This window comes from Labrus bergylta, chromosome 14 (assembly GCF_963930695.1).
Source record: "Labrus bergylta chromosome 14, fLabBer1.1, whole genome shotgun sequence".
NCBI classification, from domain to species: Eukaryota; Metazoa; Chordata; class Actinopteri; order Labriformes; family Labridae; genus Labrus; species Labrus bergylta.
The window spans coordinates 6,257,165-6,271,236 of NC_089208.1; the positions used below are offsets into that span (position 1 = coordinate 6,257,165).

The 14,072-nt window shown below is 43.4% G+C and overlaps 1 protein-coding gene across 1 annotated transcript; it reads right to left on the reverse strand.

The window, feature by feature from the left end:
• Positions 1-11: 11 nt before the first annotated feature.
• On the reverse strand, positions 12-9,520 carry hsd20b2 (hydroxysteroid (20-beta) dehydrogenase 2). Its single transcript, XM_065963048.1, has 11 exons — positions 9,334-9,520; positions 4,526-4,572; positions 4,294-4,369; positions 4,095-4,205; positions 3,141-3,208; positions 2,998-3,042; positions 2,868-2,902; positions 2,711-2,792; positions 2,532-2,597; positions 1,221-1,370; positions 12-1,123 (listed from the first exon to the last, which is right to left on the reverse strand). The coding sequence occupies exons 1-11, from the start codon at positions 9,497-9,499 to the stop codon at positions 1,001-1,003; spliced, it is 969 nt and encodes a 322-aa protein (XP_065819120.1). The 5' UTR covers positions 9,500-9,520; the 3' UTR covers positions 12-1,000.
• Between the last annotated feature and the right edge of the window lie 4,552 nt (positions 9,521-14,072).

Here is a 14,072-nt window from a genome sequence, read left to right on the forward strand (position 1 = left end):
CTTGTCATGTTTCACTTGGACTTTTAATAAAAACACAAATAGTTGCTAAGAAAGCAATCTGCCGCTTTGGCACGTTCCACAATGAGAGAGCCTTAAAGGACGGACATTTGTTACTGAAGATGTACATAATAAACGGCTGTTTGTCAAAGGAGTAAATATGTGTGCTGTGTGTAGTCCATCTATTCATAATCTACTGAATATCACTTTTCCCATGTGGGGCCCATGTGGGGCCCTTTAGAAAACAAACAAAAAACTCAATTTGGGGAATTTTTTTTCTTCCTCTTGTTGTTCTGTGTTTGTCTTCTTGCAGGTCGCTGGTGGATTCTGCAGCACCTTGGAGGACCGGGCCAGTCTCTCAGGTTAACTTAAGGTTTTTATGGTATATTTTATTTTCTTTACTTTATTTATTGCCAAGGAGACGTTCAAGTTTACTCTCTATCATTGAGCGTCATGTTACTCACATAGATCTGAAATACACTCGTGCACAAACATGGACATGCAGTGATAGAGATGTCAGAATGAGGGGGCTGCATAAAGGGGGGGGGGCGGGGGGGCTGCATAAACAGGGACACGCCGAGCAGTCTGGGTTTCTGTTACTTGCTCAAATGCACCTCTGCAGTACTCAGAAAGTAAACTGGCAACTCTCCAGCACCCAGACCAATTTCCATTCTTTGGTTAAGTGTTTTAGTGTCTGCTCAGTAAGGGGTCCTTTTCTGGACAATCTTAACCCCTTTGTCGTCATACATTTTATTTAATATTTATTTTATTTATTTATCCTCTCTTATTAAATTATTTAAACCTAATTTTACTCTTTTTGTTTTTGTAAATTAAAAAAATTGGTGTCAAAGAAGGGTAGTGGTGTACAAACAGGCTTCTATATTTCCTTTTTGGGGATATGTTTATGTTTCCTGAAATACAAAAAACTACAAATAAATCTTTCTTGCATTTAGTCGTCTGAATCCTCTTTGTAGCTGCAGGCACATCTCTGTCTCCTTCCTTTTCACTGAGTGTCTGATTTTTTGGCGTTCTTTTTGTTTCGGACTTTCAAGAAGTCGTGTTGCTTTCGGACAAAGAACGATGACATACGGAGCCAGTCGGGTAGGAGCACTGTGAGGGCCATGCTCTGTAGAGTGATGGGAAAGAGAAGCAGAGGTGTTGGGATAAAGCAGTATTTAAATGACTGAACGTGGTCACAGTCTGTTATCTGTCTTTCCCCTGACCTGCAGCGTGTGGGACAGGCAGCCGGTGGTGTAGCTGGAGTGACCCACAGTGTCCAAGGCTTCCCGGGCGAACACTGGAGCGCTCCTCACAAAGTAGTTGTTCTTAATATTTTGAATCATGTTGGAAGACACCAGAAAGGGGGCCACACACTGGGGAAAGATTTACTGTGATCAGGTTGGTGAATATGATAAAAACTGTAACTTCAATATGGTCACAATCATAGTCCTTAGAATATCAACCTAGAAACCAGGCATCAGCACTAAGGTCAATATTAGTGTATTGAAAAGTGTCTAACCAAACTACTGGATAATAATTTCAGAGAGATTTTGTTTGTGGAAAATGCCTTCAATATGTTGGCCTGCATTAACATTCATTAAAATGTGGCTTAAAACAAGATTTAAGTCAGAAATTAAATTAAACCAAAAAGAAGTGACTGTATAAAATATGGATGTAGTCTCAGTGTTGTCATTCAATGGTTTCTGAAGTGGAATTTTGAAGCCCAAAGATGGCGGTTGCCATGTTGATAATGTTCTCAAACTAACTTTCATTCAAGCTTGACACAGGCAAAAAGAAAGAGGCAGGCCTGGTGCCTCCTGGAAAACATTATATGTTTGTGGGTTATAAAAAACATCTATGTGTTTACCAAAGAAGACATCAGCTATCCAACTGTAGTTTGTACAAGGTAAGCATTTGTCTGTTGTAATGAAGGGCTTTTTTAAAATGGGATTTGAATGTGATTTCTGAAGCTTTTGGCCTCAAGTGGACTTTCAAGGAACTGCAGTCTTTTTTGCACTTCTACATTGGCTTCATTTTTCAACAGTGTAGGCTCCTGTTTTTATTGCAACTTTTCTAAACAAATAAACATAAATAACAGGTGAGTTGAATGAAATCTAGTCTAAAGGGATTGTTTTGTATTTTTTAATTTGGGTTATATGAGGTACGGATATTAGCCACCGAAGATATTAGTCTATTCAGCCCCACTATTGATAAAAAAAGCGGGAGGGCAGGCATTGAATCTAGGCTATACATTGTATCAGATGAGTATGTTTGCTCCATGTAATTTGGCAGATTCTAAGAATAACCAAGTTAAAAAAAAAAAAAACGGGATAAATGCACAATATATTAATACAAATTCACTGTGCTTTAATTTTCCACTAGCAAGCCCTTTTCTGCCACCAGGCTAAATAAAGGTTAAATTAAACAAATGTAAATCTTTTCATTCTAAACATATTTCTTCTTCATGCTGTTCGATGGATGGATGGAGTTCATGTGACTGAGCCTACGTCTATCAAAGAGTTTCTCATTCTCACCTGAACAATGATTCCTTTTGACTTGTACTCAGCATGCAGACACTCAGAGAAAAATGAAACGAAACTCTGAAAAGAGAAGAAAGACCAGACCAGTGGGTGAGTGTCTTGGTGTGCACTGATTTGGGAATGTATGTGATCTGCTCTGATTAGAATTATCATGTGCAAATGGATGAGAGTACCTTAGAAGAACAATAAAGAGACACCAAAGGATGTGGGCGGCGGCCCGCTAAAGAGGACATATTGATGATCAGGCCTTTTCCCCTGGGAAGCAGAGAAACGTTCATGAATGCAGTCCTACATTTACAAGATTTCTATTATTTACGTTTATGGCAATACCTTTCAACCATGCCCGGAAGAACCAGTCGAGTCATCTGTGTGCAAAATAAAAAAAATGTGTTTTTTATAATGCAGTGGAAAAACAGAAAACACAACGTAAGTACAGAACAATCACATGAATATATCTTACATGAGGGACAGACAGCACGTTACAGTTGATGACATCAGTGATTTTCTGGTCAGATTGAACACAAGAGAGAAAATGTGAAAACATCTGAATTGTGAATTTAATCATTTATTATTCAGAAAATGACTTTTAAATGCTAAACTTACCTGTTCAGCATCCGGGGCATCCAGGAAATACTCACAAGTTTCAGAATACATCATTCCTACATTGTTAACTGTGTGGGTTACAAAGACGCAAACAAGACGCTCCGTTAATAATCATATATCGTAAGCCTTTACCTTAAACTCTATCATTTCCTCATCCTTTATTTTGAAGTTTTTTTTGGCATTTTGGCTGCTTCTGTGTGAATTTAATCTTTAATCAGAGTCATTTTGTAAATATTTAGTTCCTCAGTTAGTTGATTAGACCTTACCAATGCCCCTACATAAACTGCCTGAAGGTGATTATGCTTTGGTTGGATAAGTGGAATTGAGGGTGGGCTGAAATATATATTCCTTGAAAATGATCCTGCCCTGTTTGTTTGTTTTTAAAGTCAACATTGAGTCAGATCAGACCTTTTCCCTGGAGTGGAGAATCCTTTTAACCTGGACATCACGTTTTTCCTTATCAGTAGACTGAGTTGATAGTTGGAGAGTCAGCTTGTTTGAAATCAATAAACTAACTCCCCTCGCGTGTCCCTTTGCAGAGGACGAGCAAAATGTGTCTTTAAATCTTTTTCAAGTTTTTCATGTTCATCAGAGGAGTTTCCTGAATATTACACGTTGGTTTTTCTCTTCTTGGATTTTGTTAACATTTAGTGTAATGATACTGCAGCCTTTTGTGGCTTTTTCCTTCCATATTTGTATTTTGACTTCTGGACACTTAAAACAGAATTTGCTTGGGGAATTACCCGCTGACTTTAAACTGTATGATGAAGATGAATAGATTTAATCAACCTTGCAATTGGCAATAAATAAATACAGCTCAGCCTTTACAATACACATGAAGGTAGGCTACAGCCAGGACACTGTTAGCTTAACACAAAACAAAAACTAAGTTATGCTTCATGTGATAAAAATATCTACTGCTTTACTCTGCGCTGTATTTGGTGGTTTTATTACCCAGAATTCCAATCTCCAATCCATGTAGTTCTTTCCCTATAGTAGGGTAGATACTGGGGCCGTCTGTGAAGTCCACTTGGATGCAGCGAGTCTTTCTTTCATACTTTTCCTCTAAAAGAGAAACACAAACGTCATGTATTTTCTCCAGTTTTTAACATAAAAATACAAAGTGTTAACTTAGTGTTTTGATTTAGCTCACCTATCTCATTTGCGATGGCTTGAAGCTTATCAGAAGATCTGCTCACCAAAACAACATCCAGGCCTCGTTGTGCCAGCTGAAAGATGTGAAACAATGTGGACAGTTTTAACCAACAACACAAAGCACCAGAGAGAGATAAAACACTCAGACCTTGAAAGTATCAAATGTTTCACGCTGGAAACGTAACATTTGAATCATAAAGAGAGTTACTACATGGAGGTTAGGTACTCACCTCATTGGAATAAGCTTTACCAATCCCTGATGTTGCACCAGTGACGACTGTGCAAAGGAGAGAGCAGAGATACATCACTCAAAGGAATCTGTTAACAGTTATTTCAGAATGGCCTTCCATTATTTGAAAGATGTAATTATACCTTTTCTTTCTCAGTTTGTCTTATTGGGGTCCTAGCAGTGAAAGTGGTGTGAGGGCCTTATTGTAATGCAAGGGATTATTATTATAACCAACTGTATAATTTTATTCCCCAATAAATCTCATATTTGGGGACTTTGACCCGAATTTGAACACCTGTCAGGATTGGTGAAAATGTGGAAATATTTTAGGTCGCAGGATTTCTGCAAAATGGCTACATAGCACCCCTTTGAAATATTAAATAACCCTAACCCTAACCCTAACCCCTACAGCAGGTTGGAGCTACATGTATGAAATATGGCAGGCATGTATGGGCGTCATCAAATCCTCCCCAAATCTGAGCGTATTGTGACACCTTGAAGATTCAAAGTCAGTAAATATTTTCAGCCAAAAATCTGAAAATCATGATCACTTGAAAGCTTGAAGCCTTTGGCTCAATCCTAAAAGATAAAATACATGAGACGATTGGACAGCGTCCGAGTTTCTGATTTGTAATCTGTGATCAAGATTCTGCATTTTATTAGAAAATCAATTTGCACATCGTAAATAATTCTTCTCTCTTAACTTGTTGTTTGTAAACTGTTATCATGACACTCACACACTCACACACTCACACACTCACTCACTCAGTCACTCACTCACTCTCACTCCCTCACTCACTCACTCACTCCCTCACTCACTCACTCACTCACTCACTCACTCACTCACTCCCTCACTCACTCACTCACTCTCACTCCCTCACTCCCTCCCTCACTCACTCACTCTCACTCACTCTCACTCACTCCCTCACTCACTCACTCACTCACTCACTCACTCACTCCCTCCCTCACTCACTCACTCTCACTCACTCCCTCACTCACTCACTCACTCACTCACTCACTCACTCACTCACTCACTCACTCCCTCACTCTCACTCACTCACTCACTCTCACTCACTCCCTCACTCACTCACTCACTCACTCACTCACTCCCTCACTCCCTCACTCCCTCACTCCCTCACTCCCTCCCTCACTCACTCACTCTCACTCACTCCCTCACTCACTCACTCACTCACTCACTCACTCTCACTCACTTCCTCACTCACTCACTCCCTCACTCACTCACTCACTCACTCTCACTCCCTCACTCACTCCCTCACTCACTCACTCACTCACTCACTCTCACTCACTTCCTCACTCACTCACTCTCACTCACTTCCTCACTCACTCACTCTCACTCACTTCCTCACTCACTCACTCTCACTCACTTCCTCACTCACTCTCACTCACTCCCTCACTTTCTCACTCCCTCCCTCCCTCACTCACTCTCACTCACTCACTCCCTCCCTCCCTCACTCACTCTCACTCACTCCCTCCCTCCCTCACTCCCTCCCTCACTCTCACTCACTCCCTCACTTTCTCACTCCCTCCCTCCCTCACTCACTCTCACTCACTCCCTCACTCACTCACACACTCACACACTCACTCACTCAGTCACTCACTCACTCTCACTCCCTCACTCACTCACTCACTCACTCACTCACTCACTCACTCACTCCCTCACTCACTCACTCACTCACTCACTCTCACTCCCTCACTCCCTCCCTCACTCACTCACTCTCACTCACTCTCACTCACTCCCTCACTCACTCACTCACTCACTCACTCACTCACTCACTCACTCACTCCCTCACTCACTCACTCACTCACTCCCTCACTCTCACTCCCTCCCTCACTCACTCACTCACTCTCACTCACTCCCTCACTCACTCACTCACTCACTCACTCACTCACTCACTCCCTCACTCTCACTCACTCACTCACTCTCACTCACTCCCTCACTCACTCACTCACTCACTCACTCACTCACACACTCACACACTCACTCACTCAGTCACTCACTCACTCTCACTCCCTCACTCACTCACTCACTCACTCACTCACTCACTCACTCCCTCACTCACTCACTCACTCACTCACTCTCACTCCCTCACTCCCTCCCTCACTCACTCACTCTCACTCACTCTCACTCACTCCCTCACTCACTCACTCACTCACTCACTCACTCACTCACTCACTCCCTCACTCACTCACTCACTCACTCCCTCACTCTCACTCCCTCCCTCACTCACTCACTCACTCTCACTCACTCCCTCACTCACTCACTCACTCACTCACTCACTCACTCACTCCCTCACTCTCACTCACTCACTCACTCTCACTCACTCCCTCACTCACTCACTCACTCACTCACTCCCTCACTCCCTCACTCCCTCACTCCCTCACTCCCTCCCTCACTCACTCACTCTCACTCACTCCCTCACTCACTCACTCACTCACTCACTCACTCTCACTCACTTCCTCACTCACTCACTCCCTCACTCACTCACTCACTCACTCTCACTCCCTCACTCACTCACTCCCTCACTCACTCACTCACTCACTCACTCTCACTCACTTCCTCACTCACTCACTCTCACTCACTTCCTCACTCACTCACTCTCACTCACTTCCTCACTCACTCACTCTCACTCACTTCCTCACTCACTCTCACTCACTCCCTCACTTTCTCACTCCCTCCCTCCCTCACTCACTCTCACTCACTCACTCCCTCCCTCCCTCACTCACTCTCACTCACTCCCTCCCTCCCTCACTCCCTCCCTCACTCTCACTCACTCCCTCACTTTCTCACTCCCTCCCTCCCTCACTCACTCTCACTCACTCCCTCACTCACTCACACACTCACACACTCACTCACTCAGTCACTCACTCACTCTCACTCCCTCACTCACTCACTCACTCACTCACTCACTCACTCACTCACTCCCTCACTCACTCACTCACTCACTCACTCTCACTCCCTCACTCCCTCCCTCACTCACTCACTCTCACTCACTCTCACTCACTCCCTCACTCACTCACTCACTCACTCACTCACTCACTCACTCACTCCCTCACTCACTCACTCACTCACTCCCTCACTCTCACTCCCTCCCTCACTCACTCACTCACTCTCACTCACTCCCTCACTCACTCACTCACTCACTCACTCACTCACTCCCTCACTCCCTCACTCCCTCACTCCCTCCCTCACTCACTCACTCTCACTCACTCCCTCACTCACTCACTCACTCACTCACTCACTCTCACTCACTTCCTCACTCACTCACTCCCTCACTCACTCACTCACTCACTCTCACTCCCTCACTCACTCACTCCCTCACTCACTCACTCACTCACTCACTCTCACTCACTTCCTCACTCACTCACTCTCACTCACTTCCTCACTCACTCACTCTCACTCACTTCCTCACTCACTCACTCTCACTCACTTCCTCACTCACTCTCACTCACTCCCTCACTTTCTCACTCCCTCCCTCCCTCACTCACTCTCACTCACTCACTCCCTCCCTCCCTCACTCACTCTCACTCACTCCCTCCCTCCCTCACTCCCTCCCTCACTCTCACTCACTCCCTCACTTTCTCACTCCCTCCCTCCCTCACTCACTCTCACTCACTCACTCACTCACTCACTCACTCACTCACTCACTCACTCACTCACTCACTCACTCCCTCCCTCACTCACTCACTCACTCACTCACTCACTCCCTCACTCTCACTCACTCCCTCACTTTCTCACTCCCTCCCTCACTCACTCACTTCCTCACTCTCACTCACTCCCTCACTTTCTCACTCCCTCCCTCACTCACTCTCACTCACTCCCTCACTTTTTCCCACTCCCTCCCTCACTCACTCACTCACTCTCACTCACTCCCTCCCTCCCTCCCTCCCTCCCTCCCTCACTTTCTCACTCCCTCCCTCCCTCACTCACTCTCCTTCACTCACTCCCTCACTTTCTCACTCCCTCCCTCCCTCACTCACTCACTCTCACTCACTCACTCACTCACTCACTCACTCACTCACTCACTCACTCACTCACTCTCACTCACTCACTCATTCACTCCCTCCCTCCCTCACTCTCACTCACTCACTCACTCCCTCACTCACTCACTCACTCTCACTCCCTCACTCTCACTCACTCCCTCACTTTCTCACTCCCTCCCTCACTCACTCACTCTCTCACTCCCTCCCTCCCTCACTCTCACTCACTCACTCACTCTCACTCACTCCCTCACTTTCTCACTCCCTCCCTCACTCACTGACTCACTCACTCTCACTCACTCACTCACTCACTCACTCACTCACTCACTCACTCCCTCACTCACTCACTCACTCACTCACTCTCACTCACTCTCACTCACTCCCTCACTTTCTCACTCCCTCCCTCCCTCACTCACTCTCACTCACTCACTCCCTCCCTCCCTCACTCACTCTCACTCACTCCCTCCCTCCCTCACTCTCACTCACTCCCTCACTTTCTCACTCCCTCTCTCACTCACTCACTCACTCACTCACTCACTCACTCACTCACTCACTCACTCACTCCCTCCCTCACTCACTCACTCACTCACTCACTCACTCACTCCCTCACTCTCACTCACTCCCTCACTTTCTCACTCCCTCCCTCACTCACTCACTCACTCACTCTCACTCACTCACTCACTCCCTCCCTCCCTCCCTCCCTCACTCACTCACTCACTCACTCACTCACATCTAAACAGATCTGTTATTTAAACATCAAACTACATTTGATTTTGAAAATAAAAAACAATGTAAATTTGCTTTAGTTACCTGCCCATTGCCCAAACTTCCTTAAATCTGCTTTCCAGAACTGTGCCAGAACAAACTCTCGAAGTTCACACCAAACTCTCCAGGCAAAGAAAAGCACAGTTAAACCCCCAACGACGGCCAGAGCTGCAGAGAAAGACATTTTGCAGCAGTGCTCAAGACTGGACATGATTACAAACGCTTGAGAAGGTGGGGAGTCCTTCTTTTATATCCAAAGAAATTACATTTATTCACTGTGCTCCTCCCACACTGCTCCCCCTCCTCCTCAACTGCTTCTGCTTATTCATGCAACTATTTGGCTTCATGACTTTTAGATAACACATTAAGAGTTTGAGGACTGAAATAGATTATTTTTGGGTGATTGGGCTTCTCCAGCTGCACGTCAAACAGATAGGGTAAAGGTGCTTTCTTGTATTCTTTTGTGTTCTGTATGATAGCCTCTGTGATCTGGAAAAGGAGGCTTGTGTTTTAAAGACTGCTGTGTCTTAAGTTTAGACACCAGATAAATTACTTCTTTGGTTGGTTGAGCTTCTTCAATAACTTGAAAAGGATGTCTGATAAATGTGTCTGAGGTTTACTTTTTGTTTTCATAACCTTGAGCAGCTCCCAAGAGACAGAATTTGCTCTTAATCAAAGTCAAACATAGCTGGATCCTGTATTTCTGATCATGTAACTTTAAAACCTTCCTGCAGATAAAATTCCTAGATCTTTCAATCTCAGCCTTAATGTTAAATTAACCTTAATGTTAAATTAAGTTAAGTTGGTTAAAGCTACTAAAACTATATTTTTATCCATGAAAAAATAGCTTTGATTGTAGTACAAAATGGAAAAGATACAAAACTAAACTTTTAAAGACTGGTAAAATGAACCTCAGGCCCTACGAGTGTCCTTCACTTGATGTGGTTGGAGCCTGGGTTGAAAGGTTTGGAAATGTCCATTGTCTTCTTCAAGTCTTCGTCTTTCTTTTCCACAGCAGCCTGTATTGTCTTCACATCATGCTGTACACTTGTTAGTGTGCTGCTGGGACATGATCAGGGTTAACATCCCAAACTCTGGCAAGCCATTGAGGTCATTGTTCAACTGTTGGCACCACTTTCCTCTTCTATCAGATTACTGTTGTCATTACTCGAGTAACTTCTACATTTAATCAAAAACACAAACTGAAAAAACATAGATATAATCCCTCCAATACAGATAAAAAACAGTAACTTAGTTTTGATGGTGCGTATTTCAGTCACTGTTAGCCAGAGTTAATATCTGTCAGGTTGTAAAATCAGCGTTTGTACAGAGATAAACTGAAAATGCTCTTGATTAAATGTCACCGTGATTACATTTGTGATAGTCAACAAATTCCAGTTTGCATTCGCATCGTGCATTACTGTGATAGTGAGGAAAATAAGGTGCTTATCATCCAAGAGAAAACATAAAACACTTCTCAGATAAACCATAAAGTCTGTCATGGTGGATTACAGTTTATGTGACGTTAACCATATTAACTCTGGAAAAGCATCTGTCCTACCACTGAAGTTAAACATTCATCTTCAGTTAAAGTCAATTAATGTAGAACAGGGGCGGGCAACTGGCGGCCCGGGGGCCACATACGGCCCCCATCAACCCTCAACGTGGCCCTCAGATCAATTTTTAACATATCAATTAATTGGAAACATCAAGAAAACATGACAAAATTTGCCATGAAATCATGAAAACCAGAAATGTCATTTATAATATTTGATCAGTGGTATATGTTGAGCTAAATTTGAGACATCATTGACTGTAATTGTTTTTGGAATCCTACAATTCGGCCCCCTGGCAGTGAGAATTAAATGAATGTGGCCCTTGCTGTGACCAAAGTTGCCCATCAGGGATCAAATTACATACGAGACTTTGCACAGCATCTGTTGGCTTATAAACGGTGCAGTGGTAGTTTTGATTATTTAAAGGGAGAAAGCTGGATTTTGGGACCTCATGCGTTTATGTTTAAAGCAGACAGTTAGCTTGTTAAGATGTGCTTTCACATTTAGATGTACCCACAGGTACCGGATCGTTCCATCAACGATCCCGAGGCCCTAATGAAGCCAGCTGCAAAATTGATGCCAGAATCCGGCAATGTGCTTATCGGTTAGGCACACAAAATCAATGAAATATTAACGTCATTCTAACCATGCCAGTTTGTCTAGAGTAAATGTTGACATAAGGTACAGAGATCTCTGCAGCCTTTAACCCCTTAACCACCAGAGGGTGCTGCTGCCCCCTAATAGACCACAGCTGGAGCTGGACTTGACAGACAGAAATTCTGCAGAGAAAATGTTGATGTTGTTGAACAGTTTACACAATCAAAGTTAAATGTCAAAGAATACAGCATTAGAACACAAAAAAAAAACCACAAAGAAAATAGCAAAATTAACTCTTAAAATTAGCGGGTTACAGTGTGGAAGTAAAAGAAACACACCATTTGGGGAAATGTCAGTGTCCCTGACATTAAAAGAGTTTATATAAAGGTCCTTATACTGTAAATAAGAGGAGGGGCTAGCCTATTGGTTTTAATGGTGAATGTGGAAGTGCATTGAACCTTTGTGCTTTTTGAGATTGCAAAAAAAGTCAGACTAAATCAAGTCTTGGAGAAAGTAACCCTATTTGTGTTATTCCTGATGTCAGGATGTGCTTTGTTATACGATGAGTCGTACTTTTCTGACTAATTATTCAGAACACCTGCTTTCTGGTCCCACCTCCATGGTGAAAATAACTTCACTTTCTAAGAACTTAAACAGGGGGGGTTTTACTGTTATGTAACAACCAAATGTAAATAACGGGTACAAATACTTATACTCCTATAGCTCTGAATCTGTGATCCAGGAAAGACTAGGTGACGTCAAACGTACGAGGCAGCCAAATGAATTCACCTGATCAATTAGGTGGGGTCAGGGAGGAGGCAAATGTCTAAGCTTCTCTATCGCTCCTCCCACCTGTTTTTTTTTTTTTCGTTTTTTTTTCTGCTCAGGACCTGATTAATTAACGTTGACAAAAAGCTTCACTAAAGAAAGTAAAGCACTCTAAGAGAGATGTACTTCTGACTCAGAGAAATCACAGGACAGCTTTGAAAGTCATGTGACCGTGCGCTTGCCAGCCTCACACATTTGTTAAAGATTTAGATGCCATTAATGTTTCATATGTCAAGTACAATTCTACCACAAATACTGTGCGATACCTTACATGTTCTGTCTAAATGGCTGATCTTGCTTAAGGCAGGACACCAAAACGGGGATAACCAGGGCTTACTATAATAAGAACATCACAGGTCAAAAGTGTATGTATTCTCCTGTCAGTGTTGCGCAGAGCGGGGATGCTGCCTCTGCAGTCGGCCAAGCTTGTTCTGTGCTCAACCGGGCTGGCTGTGTGTCTGACCTTGCTTTGAAGTGATCTCTGTCAGTGCCGTTAGTCATGTCACTAAGAGGCTTGCAGGCAGCGGATCAGTTTAGCACAGCCTCACCTGTCTAATCTGATTACTTCAACAAGGCTGCTATCAATCTGCAAGGCAGGGCAAACAAGAACAAACACATCATCATGCTTCCACACATAGGGGACCCTGCGTCGCCCCTCATAGAGCCACGCAGGAGCTTTGCCATATTCATATACTGTGTTGTAATTGTTGCATATTAAATCTAATTTTGTAATATTTCATCTATCGCTCAGATTAGCCACCCACCGACCCACCCAGCCAGCCTAGTCTCGACAGGCTTAAATTCCAGCTGTACATGCTGCCAGGTCAAAAGAGCCACGGCAGACTTTCAATGGCTTACCTGAAGTTATTTTCTGCCCACAGCTCACATACTTCTTACGCTTTTATTAGCATTTCTCCGTATGTAAAATGCTCACTGTGACCTTTGCACTGAGGCTGTGACCTGTACATAATATGATGCATGACCTCAAGGAAGAGAAGGAGGTCACAAAGATGTCAGTATGAAGTCCACATCATACGACGTGTCAGAAACAGTTCATAATAAAGCTACATCAGCACAATTTATGAATCTATCAGCGACTTCATTTGGCATGTTCCCTTTTCTTGTATTTCAGCTGGTCAAATTATTGGACACGGTACTCATTTTACAAGCGTGAACAGGAGGGTTTTTAGCTGTGCTTCATTTCAATTGGCATCTTTATCTGCAGTAGTATGACTAGAGGGAGAGCCTGAGTTAAGGTCTCACGATTTGAAGTGCAGCAGCAGGGTTATATGAGGCTACGAACACAAGTTTCATAATGACTGCACCAGCTTCAAGCCCCCAGTGGCTGCAAGCAGTTCTATAATTCAAAGTATCAGTGATGAGTATGTAAGTATTAACATAGCAAAAGGCTTTCTTTGTTCTGCTCTGAATGAGAAGACACTGAAAAGAAATATGGCCTTAAAGTGAGACTTCTATAAAGGCAAATTTCGGTGATTTTGATGAGTCAAGTGTCCCAGCTCTGGAACAAAAAGCTTCAACCTTACTGCAACAATCGAGTGATGAGATCCTTAACAAGATCATGTACCTTTTTCAGGGTGCTCTTCACCTCACAAATAAGATGTCAGGTGAGTGATCTGATGAATGTATCTATCATTTAACAGCTGTTCTAGGTCGTTCCTCCTCCTTTTGATTTCAATTAAGGTTGTAGGAGGGACAGTAGATCCGCCCAAACTATCCTGGCTATCGAAATGTATCGATCAAATAAGTCTAGCCAAGCTCAAGAGGTGTTTTAGTTTAAAACAG

Excerpts from the sequence above, each read along its gene's own strand:
- hsd20b2 (XM_065963048.1), bottom strand. The coding sequence starts at position 9,499 with ATGTCCAGTCTTGAGCACTGCTGCAAAATGTCTTTCTCTGCAGCTCTG. Across the intron at positions 4,206-4,293 it reads AGCCATCGCAAATGAGATAG|AGGAAAAGTATGAAAGAAAG; the intron begins GTGAGCTAAATC and ends TTTCTCTTTTAG. Across the intron at positions 2,598-2,710 it reads CTCTTTATTGTTCTTCTAAG|AGTTTCGTTTCATTTTTCTC; the intron begins GTACTCTCATCC and ends TTCTCTTTTCAG.